We start from the raw sequence: 26,836 nt of genomic DNA, 5'->3' as shown, positions 1-26,836 counted from the left end.
AATTTGGGGGTTAGTATTTTCTTAGTCTTAAGCAATTTTCTAAACTTATCCTTGATTCTTTCTCAAGCCTCCCCACATCTACCACTTTTTCACAGCTGTAACCTTATTTGTGTACTATTTTCCTACAGCAGATATATAATAAAATAAATATACAGGAAATAAACACGTACTTAGCGTATTAGAATTTTTCCATGTGCAAAGAACAGAAAGAGAGGAAGATTTAAAAGTTCACATTTAGGATCACCTTCATATCTCTTAAACTTTGGACAGGACTGTTATTTTTATATCTGTTAAAACCCAATTCAGTTTCCAACAGAATTTGTGAAAAAGCTTCTCATTTATTGTGGCTGGTAGTTTTATTTGTGAGTAATGAAAATGGGGCATATTTTGCTATTTTTCTCTCTCTCTCTCTTTTTTTTTTTTTTGCAAGGAAGTGATTGCATTTCTTTACATTATTAGATAAAACCTAAATACATTACACTTTCAACAAACTATCTTATAATTTCAGATTTAAAGGTCATGCATTGTTTTTGAGCGGGCCGACCATTGCTGTAGAGTTGAAGTGTAGGTCAGGTTTCATTTTTAAATGCCTTTGGACAGATCTTTTCCTGATAATTGGAGAAATGGGCTCTGGGGGCCAATTTCACCTTGTGGCTGGGCACCCCAGCTGGGTCCAGAGTTCAGCGGTATCACATGGAATAACGACCACTGGGAGAGGTCCCCCCCTCCTCGGTGCCACTGGCAGTGTCAAAATCTGCTCTCTGGTTTTGCATACACTTGTGACCTATAGATAAAGGAGATGTTAAGAGTGAATTTTCTGGCTAAGAAATGCATTATGTCCTATATTATTGAGATAACAGGTGAAAAAACAGTGGCCGTGTTTTGGCCTGAATTAGTCAGTTATTTGCATATACACAAAACTGCGGGATTTCTTAAGCACACAGAGCTGCCCTGTAACGCTTTTTCCTCACAAATGAAAAAAGTTGCTACTTTTACATGTTGCCTTTGAGTTACAAGCTGTACCTGTAGTTTCATATATATATTTTTTTAACCGTATTATATTTGGTAGTTGGCTACTTTGGGGATCCTTTTGCAGTTTCACCTTTGACATGGATGATATTGTTCAACAGCGTTACACATAGTGGCAGGGATTCTGTATTAGGGTCCAGCTGAGATCACTGTCTGTAACTTGGGTCCTTTCTCTCATCAATTCGCAGATGTAGAACTTTTTCAGTTATCCCAAATAGTATAAAGGGATATAAAACTGTATCTTCAGAAATGAATTTCTTTCTCTGTTACTATCAGTTTTCATTGAAATATCCATGGAATAAAATCTATGCCTGACCTTTTAAAAATGCATGATTACCTGGAATGTTAAAATCCTGCTATTTAAAAATTATTTTATTTTAAAATTAGAAAGCAAAATGAAATGTTGTTTAGGTAAACTCAGGAAGTTTTGCTAGTCCATAACTGGTAAAAAGATGAAATCCTATTTCTCATTGCTTGCCTTGAAGCAAACTTCAACAAACATTTCTGGGGGTGCTTACTGCTGACACCCCAGAAAACTCAGAGACTAGTGATAGCACAGTGAGCATGGTGGGTGCATTAAGAAGTTCAACTCACAGTCCTTGTGCTGCTAATCAGTACTCCATAAAACCTGTTCGAAATGGTAGTGTTACTCCAGGGCCCCCCTACAATTTTAGTAATTAGACATCCATTCATCTTTATTTCCTTTAACTTCCAAAAGCAGTTATTTTCTCTGGAATTAGATAAAGTGGTCTATGGAGAAAGTCTTAAGCTCCATTTCTAATTAGCACACTAAAGTCAAATCATTGCTGTAACTAACTGGTGAATCTAGGTGTATGAGAGTACCTCATTCTATTCTCGAAACTTTGCTATAGTTTGAAGTTATATCAAAATGTGAAGAAAAAGAAAAAAAGTTACCAGTGATCTGCCTGGGTATTATGAAAAAGAGACTAAAAAGAAACTGGAAATAGAAAATTCTAATAATGAAAGAAAATTCCAAAGACATCTGAAAACTTGTTGAATGTAATTCACTTCTTCAGAGTTATGGCAGTAATGGTAAATATGGTGACATACTGCTTGAACAACACACACTTGCTGAGAGTATTTATTCTCTATGACAATCATCATATTCTGAACCTATAGTCTTTACCTTTTGGAAATAATGAAGAAAAGCAAATACAGTTTTCACAGGGGCCAAGTAGATCAAAAGTCCTTTAAGTCCTTTAATCATTACAACAGAGAGATAATACTTTCTATTCTTTTAGTTTGTAAAGACTCAAACAAAATGATACAGTTCACGTCTTAGAGGAGTGGCTGTAAAAGGACTTTTCAAAATTACTTTTTCCATCAGATATCTGCCACTGTCTTTTTTTTTTTTTAAGATTTTATTTATTTGACAGAGAGAGACACAGCGAGAGAGGGAACAAGCAGGGGGAGTGGGAGAGGGAGAAGCAGGCTTCCCGCCGAGCAGGGAGCCCGATGCGGGGCTCGATCCCAGGACCCTGGGATCATGACCTGAGCTGAAGGCAGATGCTTAACAACTGAGCCACCCAGGCATCCCTCTGTCACTGTCTCCATGCAATTTTATCTATTCACTTCTACATTTTATCTATGCACTTTTACATTTTATTAATTAGCTTATAGGAATTGAGCTTGAAAGAAGACTTATTATTCTACCTCAATTTCAGTTTGAAATTTTCATCTGGGTTTGCTTCACGCTTAAATCACTAACACTGCAGTGGATGTGGTGTCACCCTCTTTAGTGGCATGTAAATCACCTTCAGTTCTGGTAAGCTCTGTGTCCCTCTGCTTGTGCCTTGCAGTTTGAAGCTCCATCAGGGCAGGGCCCACGTGTTCTTTATCTCTGCACCATCCAACACTTGGCATAGTGCATGATAAGTAATCCGTCCTCATTAAATATTTGTCAATGAATTAATTTGAAAGCACTTTCATGAACCTAAAACGCTTCAGAAATATAAGGCATTTTAACTTTTAATTATTCAGTAGAAAGAGATGCAGCTCCTGTCTGAGGATTTAAAAATCTAGTTGGTGTTTTATAATCTTAGGACATACTAAATGCTTGTGCTTTAGAAGATGCTTACAGTTTATTTGAGACAAATAAAAATTTTCTCCTGCATCCTGAAAATGGACCTGCAGAACTAAATCGTAGTCTGAAAGATGGCTGAAACAGACTTCACCCTTGAGAAATCCAGGGCTATGACCGTGGTGGCAGTGTGCTAGAGAAGGTTCTCTACAAACTCTGGATGGCCACACATTAGAGGCAACCTCTGAGGTTCCTGTGTATTTCTTTATATGCAAATTTAAATTAGCTGTTGTTATTCACTAAGAACAGTTTTCTTCCTTCCTTCCTTGTTTATCATGTCCACTAACTAAGCTGAAAAGGAAATTAGTAATTTTTTTTTTTTTTGGCTGCACTAGAGTGAAAAGGCTAACAATGAGCATTTGTGAGACACTGTCATGCACTCTTAGAAATTAAAACTATCAAATAATCAATCTTATAACTGGTCAGTGTTCATGACAGAAAAGGGGGGTCTCTGGATAGGATAGTGTGGGAAGTTCTATTTTAAGTGAGATGAGTAGCTTCTTTGCAGCTTGTACATTGGTTAGCTCATATTTAGAAAATTCGAAAAGGGAAATAATGCCTTTCTTTTGTAATGAAAAAGGCAATTCTTTAGGTGTTAATGATTTAAAATGAATAGCAGAAACACTCTGATCAGAGAAAACGTTGTGTTTTGGTGAGAGAGTATTTCAGGCAATCTATGGTTGTGTTTAGTGCTTATGAGGAGGACATGCCTCAACTTTATAAACTTTTCTCCAGGCTAAGACTATTTTGTGCATCTCTCTCTAAAGATTAGTGTGGGTTCTCGTTCTGATGCCAGTGAGTTAGGACTCTTTTTTAAAGGTGTCTATGGTTCTAATTCAGATAGTGACTACCTGTGTCTTGGTCCTTCTGGGTTCTTTTTGGCTCTAATCAGGAATTTTACAAGTCTCGAGTATCTTTTATTCAGTGTTTATTTTTTGCTTTATAACCTAATGTCTCTTTCTTTGGAGGCACAGCGCATATGATTTAATGGATCTTTTTACACTAATACTGTGGGAATTATGGACTAGCACATCTTACATACTTAATCCTTCAGACTATGATTCTTATTAGGGAATATTTTCTTTTATATAAGCACAGAGTCTATAAATAGCATTGTATGAGAGGATAACAAAAGACTGGTTGATTCTAATTTGGTCAGATGGAAGGGGAGCAGGGGTAAATTTATATTTTGAAAGCTTTATATCATGTATTTATGTCATGTATTTCAGTACAGTATTGAACATGAAGCTATTATTGTCCATTTTATCTTCTTCTCCATTATGTTATATGTATATATATATATATATATATATATATATATATATATGTGTATATATATATATATGCCCATAGGATTCACAAATGATACTGCCAAGTCAGCAGGAGGCAAGATTTTTGTTTGTATTCCCCATTACCTACCAATGCTGGTCTGCTAGACAGTTCTCCCATTCTCGGGGCAACCCTAGCCTTTCACTGCTCTCTTAAATTCTTCACCTTGCAGCCACACTGTTTACAAAAGGCCCCTTCCCTAATTGTCTCTATCCATTGACCTTCGGGCTGTTTTCTAGGAACAGCCAGTCCTCAAATCCCTCATCTCTGAAGCCCTCCCTGACCAACTGTCCCACTGGGTTGTGAATCATCCCTCCTGTGAACTTCTCTTTCACTTTCCACCCTTCTCACGATCCTGAGAGACATTAAGTATTCTTGGGGCGGCATGGAAAATGAACAAACTCTTTATTTCTGATTTTGCTTCCTTGACCTCGGAAATGATATTGTTCTGTTACCCATTCATTCCTTTGCAGATAACCAAGCTGAAAATAGATAGCAACCCTTTTGCCAAAGGATTCCGGGACTCCTCCAGGCTCACTGACATTGAGAGGTAATGAGAATTTTCTGTTTACTTTTTTGTCCAGATAAGATAAAGAGAAGAGTGAGTTTGTAAGAACACACTCCTTTCAACGCCCAAATGCCATAACCCTACTGTAGATAGTCTCCGATCCCCCCAGCCCACCTTCCCTTCCACCTCGAAGCCCTGTAGACATGCAGCTGCTTAAGCTCTGACAGCTGCTGCACCTGCATCTGTTCCGCGCTGTTTCCGAGGAAGTGGTTTCTTTGGTCAGGACATTGACTCAACTGTAAAAAAGTAGGGTTTCTTCCTTATCAAAGATTCAGTCCTTTTGATGATATTAAGCTGCATCTCTTAGGTGGCAATCTGCAGAGAAATGGAATCTTGATAGTCTTAGCCTTCTGAAGTGGACATATTAGCGAGCCTGAAGAATATGAGTAGTTTGGAACTCTGAAGCAAGGAGATGTCATTTAATTCAAGGCACATATTTTACATATGGCATAGACTACTCATATTTAATAGGAGAGACATCAGGTCTCAGGACCTTTAAGAAGACAAGTGACAATCACGGGCCTGTAACTTACTCCACTTTTTACTTAATTAAAATGGTTTACACAGTGTGAGATCATCTTCATGGTGAGTAATGACTATGTTGAGATCCAGAGCTTGCCCATAGGAATGTCAAAAAAATGATGTGTTTTTTAGGGAGAAGATTTTTCAACCTAACAGATTATTTGTATCTCTTACACATACTATGGAACTTTCTGTACTTCTTTTTTGTGTGAGAACATTTAAGTTCTACTTTCTTGGCAGATTTCAATTATACAATAGTGTTATCAACTCTAGTCAATATGTTATACATTAGATCTTTAGACCTTATTCATCTTCTGTACTTCTTCTTTTATGTGGCCCAGAGTCTTTCTTTGACAGGTGGTGTACCCTAGCCACCAGAACCTCTGGTGTATTTTACCTCCAGGTCTTTGTGTGATTTCCTCCCCACCAACTGCTATACATTTCTGTCACACTCTTTGTTACCTAACACATGGTCACATCTCCTGACCTCGGCACTTCTCTCCAGCCTTCCTGGAAATGCAGTTGAAGGGGTCATTGCATATTTTAGCAATATCTATCTAATCCTTCCTTCAGCCCTCCCAAGTAGCAGAGCACAGTGGGTTTTGATTTGGAGGAAAAGATATAGAGGCTCAGTGAGGAGGCAGAGAAGCCAGCAGGAGAGGCTGAAAGTGGAGCAGGTGCTGTGGGATTCAAGTAGAAGAGAGAAATTAAGTCACTGGAGAGCTTGACAAGTGGTTGAGGGGGCTGAGATCAGGGAAGGAAACTTGAGCTTGTGGTTGGAAGTCGATTGCAGACTGCAGAGAGACACCAAATGGATAGGCTCTCCAATGAGGTGGGACATAGGCAAGCAGATAGGCCTTGAGACCCAAGGCAGTGAGAATGTGGCATCAGAAGTGTGGGTGACAAATAAGTCCATTTACAAAGGCTGCTTTCATTCAGCCATGACCTTTTTCATCTCTTATTTCTGGAGAGCCAGAAGCAGTGACTCCAACTGGATGTATACAGGTGGGATTAGAAGTGAACTTCTTCATTTCAGTCAGGTAGCAGATAAGAATGAAGACAGTGGCTCAGTGGGACAGCAATGGTGTGTTTTTATAGTGTGTACCTTATCTTCTATCTCAGATCAGGAGGTGAGCATGATATACTGGGAGACAAACTCATGGGTTAGAGTCCCAGCTCTGCCTTGTACTGGCTGAGTGATCCTGGAGTAGTCTCCCAGCCTCTGTTTCCTTATCTAGAAGATGGGAAAAATAACCCTGCTCCTTTAAAAGTTTATTATGAGAGCCAAGTAAGGTGACATTTATGAAACACTTTATAAATCTAAAAATGTGAAATAATTATTATTTTTTGCCCCATCTAAGTGTACTTCTAATAGTCTTAATAAACTACTCCTAGAGTAAAAATAGCCCCTTATTTGCACGTGTGCTCACAAGATACGAGTCCCCAGGCTGACTGCCCTTTAGAACAGCAGATTTGATAATGCATGCAGGCACATTTTCCACTTATTGAATAAACATCCTGATGTGGGGAGCACTCACACGTCCATGAAACTGAGTAGCTTTCAATGGTCTGAGGGCGAAGAGAGCATCTTCTGTGACCAGCTAAAAGTTTGCAGGATGACCTAACTAGTGTGAAATTGGCCAAGGTTTTGGATTTCATTTCCAGGTATTTAAGTCTGAATTTTCCCTAAACAGCCTTTGGGGATGGGTCAAATCAGATCAATTGATCTTTAGAGACCTAAAGAAATTAAATTAGTCTGGAGTCAGTTACTGCACTAAACCATCTAGTAATTGAATTGCTCCTTGTAACTGATTGAAAACAGCCCTATCTGTAACAATATAGGGGACTTTTCCTTATAAGAGATCTGAGACAAAAACACATCTTTTTATGACATGATGACAGAAATTACACTTTTCTAACCTAATTGAATGTGATGTTATAAATATGTGACCTTAATGATTTCAAGTTTCCTGTTCTAGATTTACAACTTTGGTGTGGGACACCCAAACAAAAATGCTTTTGGGACTGGATCTGTTTGCCTTACACCTCCAAACTCAGTGTTTTATTTCTTCTACAATTGCACAAGCTTTTGGGATACCGTATAAGGCATTACAGTTTTCCTGCTCTCATTTTAATGGGTTCTGTTCAGACACTTGAATGTCTCCCATGCTCCGTGTGTAGCCTTACTACTCTTCAGCAACAGCATCTCCTTCATTTGTAAAAGGAAAACCATCTCATTAGCAAAAGTAGAAAGCATTTTCATCAGATGCTTTGCACATATACCTATAATGGACAGCTTAGAAGCAAACCAAAAGCCCAAAGGAATTTCTTAATATCACCGAATTCATAATTATTTAGTTCAGAGAAAGAATTACCTGCTGGTCTGTCAGATAATAATAAACAGACTGTTAGTTGGTGTTTTCTTTTTTTGGTGGGGGGAGGGAGGGCACTTTGTACAGTAAGGGAAAGCACAGTGTTACTTTTGAGAAAGGAAAAATAACTAGGAGGGTTTTTTCATGATTTCTTCAAAATTTTCTTTTGTTAGGTTTTTTTTTTTTTTTCTTCCCCAGAGAGAGTTCATGCTCATTGCAGAAAAATCTAACAAGTAAGAAAAAGAGCATAAATAAGTAACAAATTCCATTCACTCAGAGATAACCACTGGCAAAGACTTATATATTCTTCCAGGTACTTTCTTATGCATGTACGAACATTTACTTCCTTTAAGGTTTACACACATATATTTTTAATCATTTCCCCTTAATATCAATAGATATATGACTATAGTATACTTTTTAATGGCTGCCCAATTTTCCACTGTGTCTGATCACTTATTTGACCAATCCTATATATTAGTTATTTAGGTTTCCCACTTTTTATTATTACAAACAGTGCTAGGAGGAAAATATATATCTTAACTCATGCTCTTCATTATTACCATAGGATAAATACTAACAAATAAAAATGCTGGATCTAGGGATATACTTTTTTATTTTTATTTTATTTTATTTTTTTGATGTAAAATGGTGGTTTTATTAAAGCATGAGGACAGGACCCGGGGGCAGAAAGGGATATACTTTTTTTATTCATAATGTTGTTTTTATTGTTAAAAATTTGGGAAAGACCTAAATATTCAATAATAGAAAAATGGTTTAATAAATGTGTATGGCCATGCAATGGAATTTTAAAAAATCATGGTAACGTATGCAACATAATTTACCATTTTAATCATTTTTAAGTAAACAGTTCAGTGGGGTTAAGTATATTCACAGTGTTGTGCAACCATCACCATTTTACATTTCCGGAATGTTTCCATCATCCTAAATAGAAAACTTGTACTCATTAAACAGTAACTCCCTGTTCCTCCTCCCCCAGCCCCTGGTAATGTCTGTTCTACTTTCTGTCTCTATGAATTTGTCTAGTTTAGATACTTCATATAAAGGGAAAGATAATACATGTTTTTAAGGTTTTTCATACAAACTGCCAAGTTTCCCTCAAGAATGATTGTCCATGGCATGGTCAAGAATACCCATTTCTTGTACCCTTGTCAAACATAATCACCATCTTTTCATCTTTGCCAATTTGATAGGTGAAAATGTGTACTTTTTCTTTTGTAAATTGGCCTGTTTATGTCATTAGCTCTTTTTTTTTTCTTTTGGATTGTTTATCTTTTCTTTTATTGATCCATATAAGCTACTTATATTAGTATTTTTATTGTTTATTTATATTGGAACCATTTTGTCAGTTTGAAATTAGCTTTTTATGTATGTTTTTGATAAACAGAATATTTTATCACGAAATCTGTTTTACTTTATGATTTCTATCTTAAGAAGAGGTTCCCTACTCCAAAACTCTATAAATATGTAAATATTCAAGTACAGATTTCTGTCACTTTACTGCTTTCTGATTTTTTATTTAAAAACTCATACAGTATTTATTTTGGTATGAGATATAAAATAGACATGTCACTGTATATTTTTTTTATTTTACATTTTTAAAATTTTATTATGTTAATCCCCATACATTACCTCCTTAGTTTTTGATGTAGTGTTCCATGATTCATTGTTTGCGTATAACACCCAGTGCTCCATTCAGTACGTGCCCTCTTTAATACCCACCACCAGGCTAACCCATCCCCCCACTACCCTCCCCTCTAGAACCCTCAGTTTGTTTCTCAGAGTCCATAGTCTCTCATGGTTGGTCTCCCCCTCCGATTTCCCCCCCTTCATTTTTCCTTTCCTACTGTCTTCTTTTCTTTTTTTAACCTATAATGTATTATTTGTTTCAGAGTGATAGACATTGGGGAGGGTATGTGCTATGCTGAGCGCTGTGAATTGTGTGAGACTGTTGAATCACAGACCTGTACCTCTGAAACTGTATATTTTTTATAAGTGGTTCCAATACCATGTATGTACTAGCATATTCCTTTCCTATTTATTTATAATTCCCCCTATCATATACTAAGTTTTTGTCTGTGGTAGTTTTGTAGTCTCTTTATTGATCTTCCAGTATTGTATTAATTTTTGTAAATTGATAAAATATATAAATAGTTGATGATACTTAGATATCTGATATGGCAAACCCCAAACCTTTTTACTTGTTATTTTCAAATTTTCTTGATATTCTTTGACATTTATGCTTCCAGCCTTTGGAATCATTTTGTCAAGTCTTCCCAAAAAAGTCATTGAAATTTTGACTGGGCTTAGGTTCAATTTATACAGTAATTTGGGGGAGAAAATTGGTATCTTTATAGTATTGGAACTTCCTTCTAGGAATATGTCATGTTTGTCCTTTTATTTAAATGTCTTCTTATGTTCTTTAGAAGTTTTGATATTTTCAAGTTTGTAAGTCCTGCCCATATTTTCTTGGGCTCATAGCTAAGTCTACTAGAGCTACACTGTCCAATTTAATAAATAGCCACTGCCCACAGATGGCTAGTGAGGACCTGAAATGTGGCTTTTCCGCACTGAGATGTCCTGTTAAGTACAAAAAAACAAACCCCATGATTTTGAAGAATGAAAATATCTCAAGAATAGTTTTAAAATATTTTTAGATGTAAAAATAATATTTTGGACATATGTTGGGTTAAATATATTAAAATTAATTTCACCTATTTTTTTAAAAATGTGACATCTAGACTATTTAAAATTACATATATGGCTCACACTACCTTTGTATTGAATAGTACTATACTAGAGAGTTTTTGGGAGGAGAGAGCTTGCTTTTGAAAGTAGAATTTTTAATTAGAAATCTACCTAGTTTAGTCTATAAAAAGCTATTGATTTCTATAAGTCTTTGGCATACTGCCATTTTACTGAACTTCAAAAGAATAGTTTTAGTAGTTTTTCCTTTTAGTCTCTTGAGTTATCCAGTTAGATTGCTATATAATTTGCAAAAAATGATAATTTTATCTTTTTCTTTCTAATAGCTATGCTTTTAAAAATGTCTTTTCCTTGTTTTATTACACTGACTTAAAATTTTCCAGGATGCTATTGAAAAGTAATGATGATAGTTGGCATTTTTCTCTTGTTCTTGACTTACTTAACAATGCCTCTAATGTTTGGTCATCATACATGATTTTCACTGGCTATGGGTTTCAGGAGGATATTCTTTATCATATTGAGGCAATACCCTTCTATGCCTAAAGAATTTTTTGTTATCCTGAATATTAGTTGAACTTATATTTAATGCTCTTTTAACATCTGAGACAATTTTAATTATTTTTCTACTTTAAAATAATAATATTAATTATACTCATAGTGTCTATGTTGAACTATCCATTTATTCCTGGAATAAATCCTGTCTGGATTTTATCTGGTTTTCTTATAATACATTGCTGGATTTAATTTATTTGTATTTTATTTAAGACTTTTTATCAATCTTTGTAACAGATTTGACATTGTTTATTCTTTCCTTTTCTGTCAGTTTTTGGTATCAGGTTTCTACTAGTTTGTTCAAATGAATTGAAATATGTTCCTTCTTTTTATTGTCTGGATCAGAATAGCAAGGAAGTGATTTTACAGTCTTGCCCATAAATTCATCTGGGTGCAGTACTCTTATGGGGAAGACTTATTTAACTACTTAAGTTCCATAGTGTTTCAGTAAATATATATGAACTTCTATCCCATTTAATGCTTTTTGTCTTGGATTCTACTTTGCCTAGTCTTATATTGCTATGCATTTTTGATTCTTGCTTTATTTGCCTTTTAATTTTGAAAAATCTCCGTCACTACAGCAGTATACCCCCTCTCTCTTGCATCATCAGATATCCTGACATTTCTTTCATGAAGGTAAAAACAACCTTCTCTTGATCCCACTTGTCTCTTCAATTACTACTCTTTCAGTTTTTCTGCTCCTTCTCAAAGTAAAGCTGCTTAAGAGTTGTGTGTATCCTCTTCCCTTTGTCTTTGCTACCCTGCCTTTCAGACTTTCACTCCCTTTGCCACCATGCCACCCTTGTCCAGGTCACCGGTGACCTCTGCATTTTTAAATCCAATGGTCAGTCTCAGTCCTCACCCTCCTTGGCCTGTCAGTCAGGTTTGACACTGCTGTTTATTCTCTCCTAGTTTCCACCTGGCTTCCAAGACCTCTCACTCTTCCCATTGGCCGTTCTTTCCTCCCCTACGCTGGTTGGTTCTTCCTCTTGTCCTCCATCTTTAGACAGTGCTGTGTTCTGGGCCTTGGTCCTGGGACCTCTTTTTCTCAGTCTGTACCTACTACCTGGGTAAGTTGACCCAGTTTCATGCCATTATATGCTAATCACTATCAGATTTACATCTTTGCTTCTGGCCTCTCAGAGTCAAAGATCTGACAGGCTATTTCTTTTACTCTTCCCTCTCCCCTCGGGTACCTCAGATTTCACATATCTGGAACAGGGATGCCCAATCATACTCTTCCACATCTGCTCTTCCCTTACTCTTCCCATTGGTGCTGCGGACTGCTGCATCCTTCCCATTGCTCTGGCCAAAAGGCTGGCAGTCACCCTTGGCTCCTCTTTTTCTTTCATTTTCCACATCCAAACAGTCAGCTAATCCTTCAAACTGTTCAGAGGAATCCAACTACTTCTTATCATCTCCACTGGTACCACCCTTATCTGCGATACTATCATCTCTTTCCTAGATTGTTACATTAATTTCCTAATTGATAGTTCTACCTCTACTCTTACTGCCCTTAAATCCATTTCGAGTACACCAGTCAGAATGATCTTGTCAAAGAAAGGAAGTTGGACCGCATCACTCTTGCTCAGAGCTCTCAAATGACTCACCTTCTCAATGATGGTAAAATCCCAGTTCAGACATGGCTTGAAAGGACCTGTGGAATCTGACCCCAGCCTTCTCAGGTCTGTCTCCGAACTCTTGTACCTTTCTTTCTCTTGCTCAGTTTTCTCTCAGCATACCCAGGCCCATGTTCGCCTTAGGGCCTTTATACTTACTTTTACCCTCTGCCAGGAATGTGCTGCCCTCAAATCTGAATGGGTCTGAGGCTTTGTCTTTTTTTTTTTAAAGATTTATTTGAGGGCGCCTGGGTGGCTCAGTCGGTTAAGCGACTGCCTTCGGCTCAGGTCATGATCCTGGAGTCCCGGTATCGAGTCCCGCATCGGGCTCCCTGCTCGGCGGGGAGTCTGCTTCTCCCTCTGACCCTCCCCCCTCTCATTCTCTCTGTCTCTCATTCTCTCTCTCGCAAATAAATAAATAAAACCTTTAAAAAAAAAAAAAGATTTATTTGAGAGAGAGAGCATGCATGAGAGTGCACGAGTGGGAGGAGGGGTAGAGGGAAAGGGAGAAGCAGACTTCCCCCTGAGCAGGGAGCCTGATGTGGGCCTCCATCCCAGGACCCTGGGATCATGACTTGAGCCAAAGACAGACACTTAACCGACTGAGCCACCCAGGCGCCCTTTGTGTTTTGTTTCCTACTATATCCCTAGATAATAGAATAGTGGCTGGTAAATAGTAAACACTCACATTATTTGTTGAGTAAATAATGATGTGTATCTACAGAGTATCTTAAAAGCCATAGTTTTGTTTTTTTTTTTTTTTAAAGACTTTATTTCTTCATTTGACAGAGAGACAGCAAGAGAGGGAATGCAAGCAGAGGGAGTGGGAGAGGGAGAAGCAAGGCTTCCCATTGAGCCGGGAGCCTGATGTGGGGCTTGATCCCAGGACCCTGGGATCATGACCTGAGCTGAAGGCAGATGCTTAACGACTGAGCCACCCAGGCGTCCTTAAAACCCATAGTTTTAAAGATACTCTGTAACTACAGAGTATCTGTAGTTTTAAAAATTTTGTCTGACGGTCTTTGTCTTTTAATAGAGAAGTGTAATCCATCTCCAAGTATTGTAATAACTGATATGTTTGGTATTTCTGCTCTCTGTTTAATTCAGCTATTTACTTTACATTTTATTTTCTCCTCTTGTCTTTTGTTATATTTATCAAGTTTTTGTCAGGCAATGGGCTGTATGCTTTACACACTTGATTTTAGTCACTCGTCGAAATAATCCTATAATAAAGAACCATTATTGTCCCTATTTGGTAGAAGAGATAGCAAAGTTTAGAGGGACTGATACTTTATTCACACAATTTGTGTGTGAGATGAGCCTCACACCCACTTTAGTTTGTCTGAAACCAAAGTCCTTTCTCTAATGTTGTATTTTTTTAATAATTATGCTTTCAAACTCTAAAAGACATAATTGTAAAATTGATATCTCTGTTATTGTCAGAAACTATACACTTTCTTTTCTTGTAAAATAGGAGATATTTAGTATATGATTCTTCTTTCTACTATCCTTCCTTCAACCCTTAATTTTGGTTTAAATAATTTGGGATTTTAAATCCAGATTTTTATTCATGTATCTTCTTTATCTTTTTCAAAATTCTTTTGTAAGGATCACAGTGCATCAACTATAATCTTTTAGATTGAATTCTAGTCATTTCATTGTATACTGCTCATTTCTCGAGTCTCTCCAATGTTTGGAATTGTGTTTTGACTTTACTCTCAGTTATTGGTAAATGTTAAGTAAATGTTAAGAAGGGGAGGCTATATGGCTCCTTTTCTTTATGAATTCTTGCTTATCCAAGAGGATCTGCTGCCATTATGGTCACAGTCTTTTCCCTCAGAACTCTTTCAGCTGTCCTTTGCCACCTGGCTTTTAAATACTGTGGAATAGAAGTGGGTGCCACAGCCTTCCCTTTTTTGGAAACTTACCTTTTTTCTGCCTGGATAGAATGCTTTTAGAAAATTTTCTTTGAAATTGAGAAATTGTGCCAGTATCTGTCCAGTTGTAGATTTGTGAAAATTAGTATTGCCTCTTTAAATGCTTTAAATTGAAAACTCAAGTTGTTTTTCAGCTCAGGCAAATTTTCTTCTCATTCTTTATCGCCTTCTCTTTTTGCTTCTAAGTGGTCTGCTCTACTCATACCTTCTAAAACTCCTATTATACATATGTGGCATCTCCTGAATCTATTCCCTGTTTCTCTTATCTATTCAATAATTTTCATCTCCTTAACTTCTTACTCTGGTGTTGGGACAATTTCTTGTGTAAGACTTCTAACTTGTTGATTTTGTTTCCTGTGGCATCCAGTGTTCTGGGTACCGAGTTCTTTTAGGATGTGGTGATTATTACTTTGTCATTTCTGAGTATACTTTCCCATCCAGATGGTTTCCTTTTCATGCCTGTTAGTGAGTACCTGCTTTGTTAATACAGGATATTAAATCTTGCTGCAAATTTGAAAATATAAATTAGAGACTTAAAATATCTCTCTCTGTTTCTTGAAACAAGTCTGTTTCCAAAGAGAACACTTGTTCTGCTTTTTAAAATTAGTTTTCTTCTGGGGCGCCTGGGTGGCCCAGTCGGTTAAGTGGCTGCCTTCGGCTCAGGTCATGATCCTGGGGTCCTGGGATCGAGCCCCACGTCCGGCTCCCTGCTCAGCAGAGAGCCTGCTCCCTCTCCCTCTGCCTGCCACTCTGCCTACTTGTGCTCTCTCTATCTCTCTGCCGAATAAATAAATAAAATCTTAAAAAATAAATAAATACATAAAATTAGTTTTCTTCTTTTGAATTGCTGAATGTTTTGTTAATGTCCAATTACTTTTCCCCAGGTCATCTATAGAATGGGATGTCTGTTTGCTTAGTGTTCGAAGTTGAGATTAATTTTGAATAAAAGCATGTGGATCTTTGTTAAATCTTTCAGGTGCAGACCCAAGAGTGGGGTGATAATTTAAATTTATTATAATTTGCCACTGTGGAAATATAATGACTCTGTTCGGGGTCGGGAGTTGTGGCAGGTGGGTGGACATAGTCTTGGAAAGGGAGTTTTCATTGTGCAGTGACCAACCTCCTCTCTCAGTTGGCCTCAGCAGCTGGAAATCAGCTCCACCACACTTCCTTCCAGCCAGGCAGAGCAGCCTTGCAGCCCTGCTCCAGAGCTAGCCATAGTCCTGGACCCACAGCCTTCAGTATACCATAACCACCCTGTGCTGGCTGAGAGCACTGTGGTGGGATTCCTTAGTCCTCGCCTCCAGCGGCATGAGAATCTGCTCCCAGTCAGCGACTAAAAGACCTGCCTTTATTATTAATCTCCGCTGCTCCACGGTGGGGTTTAGGTAAAGTTTTGACGGAGGCCTTTTCATTTATTCCCTCCCCAGCTAGCTTTCTCCCTTGTACAGTGATGACTGGGCACACTGCTTGATGCTTCCCTCACTCCTCTCCTGTTTGTGGCTAAAATATCTAAGTGTGCTATTGGAATTCTACCTGATTTCCTGAGTTTCTCTTGTTTTCTCAGTCATGTCACTGGGACAGAGAATTCAATACATAGGCTTATCTCACCTTATTCATTCAGGATTTGTACTGAAAGTCTCAATAAAGTAAGTTTAAAATCCCCTGGCATTGAATAAAACTTTCAAACACATGAAATTTGGACACAAGCCCAGTAGGAATCAGGTCTTTTTGCTCAGAGCTCAAAGCCACTCTATTAATTTAGATGAGGAGGGAAACTCCAGGGAAGTTGCAAATCTAATATTCTGGGAATTGATAGAAGTTTTATCTGCATCAAGCCATAGAGCAGCAAATGTTTTGGCAACTTTGCTGAAGAGGTTCATAGTTTATGGATAATTTCTAGATCTTTCATGATGACGTACGGTGTTAAAAAGAAAGTAGTGTTTGGTTCTAACACCGCTCTTAGCTGGCTTGTGGAGTTTCTGAGGCCGTAAGGTGGTGGGGAGCAGCGCAGGGCCAGTGGGGCCCATCTCTAATCAGGTAAGTAGCTTAGAGCAGGGGTGGCAAACTGCTGGCTGCTGCCTGTTTGGTAGAGTCCACAAGGTAAGAATGGTCTTTTACATTTTTAAATGGTTGAAAAAAAATATAAAAGTAACGCTTTGTGACATACAAAAATAATATGAAATTAAATTTTATTGTCTATAAATAGAGTTTTATTGGATGACAGGCACGTTTTTTCAATTCATGTATTGCACGTGGCTGTTTTCCTGCTAGAGTGACAGAGTGGAGTGTATCTGGCGGAGACCATAAAACATGTGAAGCTTTAAACATTTACTGTCTGGCCTTTTTAGAAGAAGTTTGCTGATTCCTGGCCGAGAGCTTGAAGGGGCCATGGAAATACTTAACAGCAAGGAAAACTCCAACCCAGCAATTTTATGTCCACAGGATGATTTTTTTCCTCTTTCTGGGTTAAAATGAAGAAACTCAGAATTTCATTTTGAGCTTGTTGACAAAGCTGGCGAGAAGTGATCTCTGCCAACACCTTATCCTTCCTGTCTTTTCAGTGGTAGTTGAGGCATCCTCATAGGGTCATTTCAGCACCTGTAGTTCAAGCCAAAGAAAGATGACAGAGTAGGGCAACAAAGTAACAACCCAGACATGCATACAACCCAGACTGCAGATCTCAATTATCTATGTTACTTTTATCCATTTTCTAATCTTGTACCTTAACTGTGATGAATAATTAGAAAACAGGCTGTAATTTTTTTTTTTTTCTCTCTGAGCACTAGGAACTTTCAGGGTCTTCAGAGAACAATATGAAAGGATTTGGGGAAAGCAGGTGTTAAAAAGACTCCTAAAACATCATCTGGTTTATTGTGAGGGAATTAGAAAATACTTTTTCTAGTATTTTTCAGATTTGCATTTTAAAATGGCAAAGTAACATACTTGAAATGCATAAGAAGCAGGTACTCAAATTTCAAATAAGTAAAATGTGAGCCACCACCTCTCCACCTAAGCTTTCAGTTTGAAGGGGGTGTGCATGTGCGTGCGTACTTTGAAGATAAAATCCAACAGGAGTTCAAATGAACACTTTCCATTTAAATTCAGGGCTTTTATGCAACCTCTTAGACCTTAACAGCTGTATCTCTTCTCTCAGGCTGAGAATGCAGCCCTCACTAATACGTGGAATGATAGACTGTTCTGTCATTACTCGTTTGCTTTATCTCACAGTGCATAGATCCACAGCAATCTCACGATACGTGAATCACATACCCCCAACAATGTGGCAACTAAAAATAGCTGAAAATCTTTTTGTGGTTCTTTTTGTCCTTAGTGTAGATTCTACTAGGGTGTTCGTTTTTAGTTCATTTAGTTTCTTTTTCCTTAGTTCATTACTAAAGTATTCTAAAGTCATTTGGAAGCATTTCTCTATGTAGTTATGCTTATTACCCAGTGATATACATTTAGGTTCATCTGTTTTATTGTGTTTTTTGTTTTTTTACATTAAAAAATGTAATTTTCTTACATGATTATTTAATAAATTATTTACGTGGTTTCAAGACAGATCTACAGAACATGGCTTATTCAAAGATGTCAAGATTCTCTCCTAATCCCCTCCACCCTATGTCTTCCTTCTCCTATAAGTAACCATTTAAAAAAAAAGGACTGTTTATCCTTCCAGTATGTTTTTTGATATAAGCAGATACATATTTATATATTCTTTTCCTCTTTATCTTAAATGTTAACACACTCTATACATTTTCTACCTCATTTTTTTTCACATGACAGTGTACATTAATATTATGTGTTGTACATATATACTATGTAAGTATAAAATATATATAATATATATGTAATGTACATATTAATATGTTTGAATTCAGTTGTTCCATTATATTGTTTTGTTATATTTAAATAGATAAATAAGTCTTTTATGTAATCTCTTACTATGTGGTCTATCTTATTAGCAACCTTTTTTTGTACTATTATTTTTTGGTATCTAGCAAGGTTTGTACTCTTACTCTGTTTTCCTTTACACTAATGTCTTTTAAAAACTCCTAGTCCCCCGTTTCTAATTTTCTGTAAGTCCCCTCCTATGAGCAGAATTGAAATTAACTAGTAACTTCTTTTTTTCTCCCCCCCCCCACTTTTCCTGTTTTTAAGCATTTGAAGACATAACCCTTTAATCTCAGTTAATAAATACAGATGACCGACAATCTTATTCTACTTATCATCTTCCCTCCCCATCCTCCTCCCATTCTTGAGAATTGTACTTGATTTACCTTGTCAGAGTATAGACTCATCACACAGGTACTCTTTATTTTTTTTTAAAGATTTTATTTATTTATTTGACAGAGACAGCGAGAGACAGTGAGAGAGGGAATACAAGCAGGGGGAGTGGGAGAGGGAGAAGCAGACTCTCCGCTGAGCAGGGAGCCCGATGAGGGGCTCCATCCCAGGACCCCAAGATGGTGACCTGAGCCGAAGGCAGACACTTAACCGACTGAACCACCCAGGCACCCCCACATGTACTTTCTTATCACCATGGTTTAATCTTAGTTTTTCAAGTAAATATAGATTTAATGGCCACTGATGCATCCTATGTCATTGTCTCCCTAGTCATTTTGGTTTTCTGAAGCTCATTTTCTGCTAGATGCCTCAAGAAAGCTTGTGGGGCCAATATTCCTTGCCTTTTGCCTGAACATGACAGCTTGGGCTTTTATTTGCAAAAGTCAGTTTGACTTGATAGGCAATCCTTGCCTCACATTTTCTTTCCTGCCATATCTTAACTATGTTGTTATTGTGTCCTGATGTAAAGTGTGGCTGTCACTCTCTGATGGCAATCTAATATTCTTTCCTATTTAAGTGATGTAGTCTTTTATCTGGAATGACCAAAAGATTTCCTTGTTTTTCCTTTGTTCTTATTGTCCTTGATCAAAGGACCAAGGGCGATCCCTAGTTCCCAGAAGAGGATTACCTGGACTTGTTGTGTCCCTGTTTCCTTCACTCATAGGTGTCATTAAGGGATGGAAAGAAGGTGGCATCAGTCCTCTGAAATGTTACTCATTTGCTCCCCTTGTACCTCGTGCTTCCTTATAATGAGTAGTTGTTGGAGTACAAACTAAGTCTCTCCCTACACTAAAGTCTAGTAAGCTTCCCAGTGGAATCATTTTTGAATTATCAGAAGCTCTGCTGATAACTTTAGAGGCAGAGAGGTGGAAATTCATGGGTGCAGTGGAATGTGAGGATTATGTGGATTTTCCTTCTCTACATCATGGGTCTCCTCTAGACACCTGGCACTTGCATCATTTTGATGGACTCCGTGGTAGAGCAGAATGGATGGCATGCTCAATACTCTCTCCAGATGTCTGATAGTACAGGTATTTCTTTAAAAATTCTCCTCTACCTTTGTTTTTTTTTATATTAATATGTTCAATTAGGCAATATATAGTACATCATTAGTTTTTGATGTAGTGTTCAACAATTCATTAGTTGCATATAACACCCAGTACTCATCACAACACGTGCCCTCCTTAATACCCATCACCCAGTTACCCCGTCCCCCCACCCCCCTCCCTTCTGTAACCCTCAGTTTGTTTCTGGAGTCCAGAGTCTCTCATGGTGTGTCTCCCTCTCTGATTTCCTCCCATTCAGTTTTCCCTCCCTTCCCCTGTGGTCCTCTGTGCTATTCCTTATGTTCCACATATGAGTAAACCATATGATAATTGTCTTTCTCTGCTTGACTTATTTCACTTAGCGTAATCCCCTCCAGTTCCATCCGTGTCGATGCAAATGGTAGGTATTCATCCTTTCTGATAGCTGAGTAATAATCCATTGTATAAATGAACCACATCTTCTTTATCCATTCGTCTGTTGAAGGACATCTCATTGGACATAGTAGTTATCTTTTTCTTGAGGTTTGGTCTAGAGTGAGACTTCTTTGTGCACTTAGCTCATCTTTCCTCTCCATCTTCACTTTCCCCTTCTCAGGGTATCTGCTGATATGTGGGCTTTCTTCTAAGCATTTGGGCTAGCTTTGGAAAAAAGAAAACTCTGACATTCAGGGCTCCCGAAGTCATGCATTTCGTGAAGTAGTTAGTCGAGCCTAATAATTGTTGCCCAGATAGCCAACAACATAAATTCTCATATCACTCTTACATCCTATCTTTGGAGATAGGTATAACCAGCAGAATAGATTTAGGCAAAGGAGAAAAGTATGTATATTGGGAGGAGGGGACTATACTAGCTGAAAAAATAAGTAGATTAAACTTCCGCCCAGTGAATAGAGAAATAATAAATAGTTATGGGTCATAAAGTTTGCTAATTCCCTTAATGTTTCATGATTACAGTGATACTTGAGCATTACGGAGACTCTTACAAAGTAGATTATGCAGTGTCTGTAATGATGTAAAACTGAAATATAATTTCAATGAAGTCTGCTAAAACCAAACCAAACCAAACCAAAAACCGTTCCTTGACTATTAAAGGCAGTGACTATATAAGAGGCAAGCTACTTGCAAATACACATACTAAAGATAGCAAATGGCAAAAGCTAATAATGACAGTCTCTGCCCTTTGGAGCTGCCCCTGCTCCCAGTGACCCACAGTGTTCCCCTGGGACCCACTTTCTGTGACAGGAGCCACAGAGCAGGCCAGGGCTTCTGCGATAGGGGAGGACAGAAGACCTCTGTATCACCTCTGCTTGGAGGGACATACCCCAGGAATGTGATGTTGCTCAGAATGAAGAGACAGAAATCAAAGTGTTAAAAACGGAATTTTATCTCTGAGATTATTGAGCAACATATAATACTCCAATCTTGTATAAATGAAAATGACTTTATTTTAAATTATTGGCATATAGTTCTTTCTTAAGTACAGATTAAAGCATAAGAAAAATATTTTAAATTATATTGTTCATACTGAAGTGTGCCTTGACATTTTGCGGTTAAACTTCCAAAAAAAACACTGAAGCCACGCTTTCTAGGAAGTATGTATTTTGAAGCTGGAATGACTTGGGGAGCCATCCAATTTATCTATCATTATACCATTGAAGCAACGAGGACCCAGAGACTGTAAGTGATTTGCTCAGGTCACAGTTAGTAAATGTGGGGGTTAGAACCCAGGGTTCTTTACAACTAGTACTGGACTTTTTCATAATAGCTATTTTTAATTCTTCCTTTTTATATATTTAAGGATTCATAAATCATTAGCACCATATGAATCTTAGAGATTATCTAATCCAGCCCACCAGCTGCCTACCACACCCTCATTTTATAGAAGAAATAAAAACCCAGATCCAGATAAGGAATCCGATCACACAGCTTCTTAGGAAAGAAACACTTTTTTAAATCATCTCTAAAGAAGAGACTTAGAATAAGAGCCTGCATGCATAAAAGGAAAGCAATTTTGTTTAGTAACTGGATTAAAGTCTGCTTTTAAATAAAATCTATTAGTTGAATAAAGTAAAATAATCTGTTGATAACAATCTCAAAAAGGAAGGGATGGCTTTTAACAGAATTAATTTTTTTTCAATTTGCAGTCACTGCAATATTCCTTTAACTAGCAAGCTGTGTTTCTGCACTAAAAATGTTAACTCATTTATTCACAGCTTATAAGAGGAAGCATTTATTTTACAAAGTAGTGTTAAACAAACCAGTAAGTCAGGTAGGTAGAGTAGCAGAGTTATTCACAATTGGCTTATACTTGTAAATTGTCCTCCTCCTTTTTTTTTCTCCTGCTTGTGTCTTTCTGTGTATGAAGGACATTTGTTCCCTACCTCACAATTTACTAAAGTTTATTTAGAGGCTGAGCAATCTGTACTTTGCTTGAGAGCTTTCTTCTAGTTGCCACAGCTCTAAGACTTAGAAACTAAACATAGTAGCTCCCCCCACCCCCAGTGGTCCAGTTTACTTATTTAAATTGCTAATGATAATAGAAAACCAGAAATATATATTACTACTGAAAAGAAAAACCAGTAGCATTAAGTGAAATAAATAATAATAAACTGAAGTCTAAAAGCTTCTAAAAAATTAGTTATTTTGCTTTTGCAAAATGGATTGTATTATATATTTCAGTTTTCAAATTAAAATTAATGATTTATAATACATCTCAAGTTGTATTATCTAAAGTTTTCATTTATTAAGTACTTTGTGGAAGCTACACATATTGATATATTGTCTTCCAGTAATTTATAACATTATCTGCATAAATCTTTGGGAAAATATTGTGACAAGGAGTTATTTACAAAGGCCCAGGAGGACGACGTAAACTTGAACAAATTGATGAGCAAGAACAACTTTAAATATTTTGTTTCTTATAAATTAGAATTGATTTTAATGGATTTGACATTTTCTCCCTAAACAGTTTTTTTCCAGGCCTGTATTTAGGAGAGAAAGTTAGAATGTAAATTGAAATCCTATTTAATTTTCTCCCTGTCATGCATAGTGTAGGATGGTTTAAATGAAGCCTGGCAAGTTAGAGTGACTGGAAGTCCTAATTTCATGTAAAATGGTCATGATTCTGTAACCAGCTTTAGGAACACATGATCTTGATACTCAATGATAACAGCAAGAATTTAATTTTATCTATAAACATTTATTGAATGCTTATTATATCCCAGGTACCAATATACACTCTCCGTGTGTATTAATTCATTGAATCTTAATAATTGCCTTAAGAGCTAGACCCTATTAATATTCTCATTTTACAGATGAGAAAACTGAGGCATGGAGAAGTGAAGTAATTTGCCCACAGGCACACAACTCTCAAGTGGCAGAGCTAGGATTCAAGTTAAGCAGGTGCCAGCAAACAGACTTGTAACCATGACACTAGGGCAGTGGTTCTCCAAGTGTGGTCTCTGTGTCAGCAGCATCGGCATGCCCTTGAAACACCCAGGAGGTCACGTTCTCAGGCCATACCTCAGATCTACTGAATCAGAAACTCAAGGGGGGGGCTCCCCAGTCTATGTTTTGACAAGTCCACCATCAGGTAATTCTGATGCACGCTGTCCTCGTCTGTTTGGGCTGCTATAATAATAATGCCACAGACTGGAGTGGCTTAAACCATACACCTTTATTGCTCACGGTTCTGGAAGCTGGCAGAGTCCGTGTTTGATAAGGGCCTGCTTCCTGGCTCATCTCAGTGTGTCCTCACATGGATGGAAAGCAGAAGGCCAAAGCAAGCTCTCCTGTCTCCTCTTATAAGGGCACTAATCCCATGTAGTAGCGCTCCACCCTCAAGACCTAATTGTCTACCAAAGGCCCTGCCTCCTGCTTGCATCCCTTTGGGAGTTAAGATGTCAACATGTGAATTTTGTGGGAGACACAGACATTCAGTCCATAACACACACTAAAGCTTGAGAATCACTGCCTAGATTAAGTATTGTCCCCTCCTTGTTCAAAGGCCAACAGCATAGTGGTAGAGACAGTCATGTCAACACATGATTGTGATGAATCTAGTAAGTACAATGAAAGAGGAATGTATTAGGTATAGTGGTGCAAAGGAAAAAGGAGAAAAGGAAGGTTTTGCTTTTTGAACGCTGAGAAATTTGCCCTCTGGTTTCAGAGACAGACAAACCAGCGATCAGTTCCAATACTGATAGAGTGTGTTGGTTTTGCTTATCTAGAGTTTGAACAGTGACTTCAAACAGGTATGAACATTTTGGCAGGATCAACAGAATCATTGTAGCTACTCTTTATCTTGCCCACCTTCTGGCTATGATAGTATCTCTCACATGTATATTATTCTTGAAATTGATGGTTACATAGTAGTCAAAAGAGATCTTTTAAAAATACCTAAGGTAATAATGTCCTAACGTACTTTTTTTTGCCTAGCAAAATAATTTAGTATTTAGATATTTAGAAAGGCTGATAATGGTACTTCAGTAATGGTACCCATTTTATTTATCTGTTAAATCCAAAGGAAGCCTACTGAAGCTATAGTCTCTTGCTTTGGGATATTAGAGAATTGAGCATTGCAAGACACTGTCATAGCTTGTGATACCTAAATTACTTAACCCATTAGGTGAGTCATCCCTTATTTTTCAGGGTACAATATTTTAGAAGTCCTTGCAATAGGGCTTCTAGGCTAAACAAATTCTTTGCACTTTTCATTCAGCTAGAAACAGGGATTAGACACAAAGTAAACAATGTGGGCTGTCTACTCTTTGCAACATCTTCAAAGAGATGGCCCTGATATTGCACCACTGTTTTCAATCACTTAAAAGGCAATAATTCAATTATGCCGTCCTTTATATAAGAACTGCCATTGCTTTCAGTTCACTTTCAGGCCTGACACAAGTAAATCACTTTGATAAAATCCTTTTTTTCTCCCTCTTAGAGACGAGAATAAGTAATGATACCAGTGATCTACCAAGGACAAAATGAATATAATGTACTTCTTATAGAAAAGCAAGATATTTCACAAGGCAGTGATTCATTCTGTTATTTGGGAAATGATTTATCTGGGTGTGTATGTGAAAGATGTTTAAGTGATTTTATATAAGGGTACTTTTAGAGAAGCAAATACTACATTCTGGTTTTGAATTTAAATGATTGGATTGAGCAGTTTATGTGCATAGTATCGGAAGAGGAATATACCTCAGAAATAGATCATCCAAAACGGGCTCATTGATAGCCCTTCTTTTATAACTATACAAAGAGAAAATGTTTCCTAGGGTATTTGAAGCAAGTTCCTTTCTCATGTGAAAATAACCATCTAAGTTCATTTTAAATGTTAACAGTATGATACATCCTCAGACTAAAAAGGACATCAGCTTGGTATGTTACAATCTTCATATTAGTAAGGGTTGCCAAGCTTGCTTGACTTTTTTCTTAATGACCTGAGTTACCCACAAAGACAGTCACTCTCTAATATTGTAGTGAATTAAGTCCTTGAGGAAGTGACATCTGCTGTTAAGGCTGTGGGGGTCCAACATCACCAGAGTGTGGGCATATAAAGGTTAAAGTATGGGGCAGTTGGCAAATTGATTAATTAGCATCCATGTCATGCCAAATTATCCTTTCCATTAAGTTTTGCGTTTAATATATTTACTATGCCTCTTAGTATATAATAAAGTATTTTCATTTCAACAAGTCTAAATCAAAGGATTCAACAAGTCTGTTCAAGAGATTTTTAAAAATAAGTTACACTTTTAAACAAGTGATATGGATTTGCTTAAGCTTAACATTTTATGTTTTATGATAGGTATAATTTTATAGGAGAACTGCAAATAACACTGTAGTCAAATTCTCTGCTGACTTTAGTATTCTATCACCGAGAAAAAACTTCCTGTTTAGATCTCATTATTCTGTATTAGGATTATTCAGATGGGTAGAATAAATTGGAGACAAATATAATCTAAGAGAATAAAATATTTTTACCTGCTTTAGATATACTTTTATAGGTTACTAAGTACCTCCTACATGCCAGACTCTGTTTTGGCCAGTTCAAATGCCTTATCATAGTTAATCCTCACAGTTTCAGTTCTTATCACTAGTCCCTGCTTTATTTTTATTTTTCCATAGCACTGTTATCGTCATCTAATATGCTTCATATTTTTCTTAATGTCTCTCTCTCTCTCTTTTCCCTCTAGCCTACTCCCCTGTTAGACAGGGATTTTTATGTTTTGTTTATTGCTATATCCACAATTCCTAGAATAGTGCCTTGTTCATAATAAGTACTCAGTAAATATTTTTGGATGAATTAATGGCCCTGTGAGGCTGTTATTATGCTCCTCAATGTATAGATGAAGAGAGATTAAGGAAGTAACAGAACTAGAATGTGAAAATGGTTCTAGATGGTCCACCTAGTCATCTGTACATTCATCCATTCGATAAATGACTTTAAAGCCCATGATATTTCCAATATACCACTCTACCTTCAGTGCATTTACTATATAAAAAATTGGCATGATAATGACAATTTTTATCAATCATTATAAGGAATAAGTATTGGTGTTAGTTCAGCTGTTCTTTTCTTTTTGTTAATTGGTAGGGTATTACTTCCATGACATTTTTATAGCTTCCAATTAATTGTGAATGAACAATACATATGTTCAAAATTCAAAGGGTTTAGGGGAG

General features: G+C 37.2%; 1 protein-coding gene across 1 annotated transcript in view; it reads left to right on the top strand.

Annotated features, from left to right (window-relative positions):
• Window positions 1-26,836, top strand: part of TBX20 (T-box transcription factor 20) — a 52,838-nt gene that overhangs the window by 16,586 nt on the left and 9,416 nt on the right. Inside the window, exon 6 of the mRNA XM_021699403.1 lies at window positions 4,933-5,009. Within this exon, the coding sequence (XP_021555078.1) occupies window positions 4,933-5,009 (77 nt within the window). The remainder of the gene's footprint in view (window positions 1-4,932; window positions 5,010-26,836) is intronic.

This window comes from Neomonachus schauinslandi, chromosome 12, assembly GCF_002201575.2.
Source record: "Neomonachus schauinslandi chromosome 12, ASM220157v2, whole genome shotgun sequence".
In the NCBI taxonomy this organism is placed as follows: Eukaryota; Metazoa; Chordata; class Mammalia; order Carnivora; family Phocidae; genus Neomonachus; species Neomonachus schauinslandi.
Note: the sequence above shows the minus strand (reverse complement) of the source record. Positions and strands in the feature narration are given on the sequence as shown.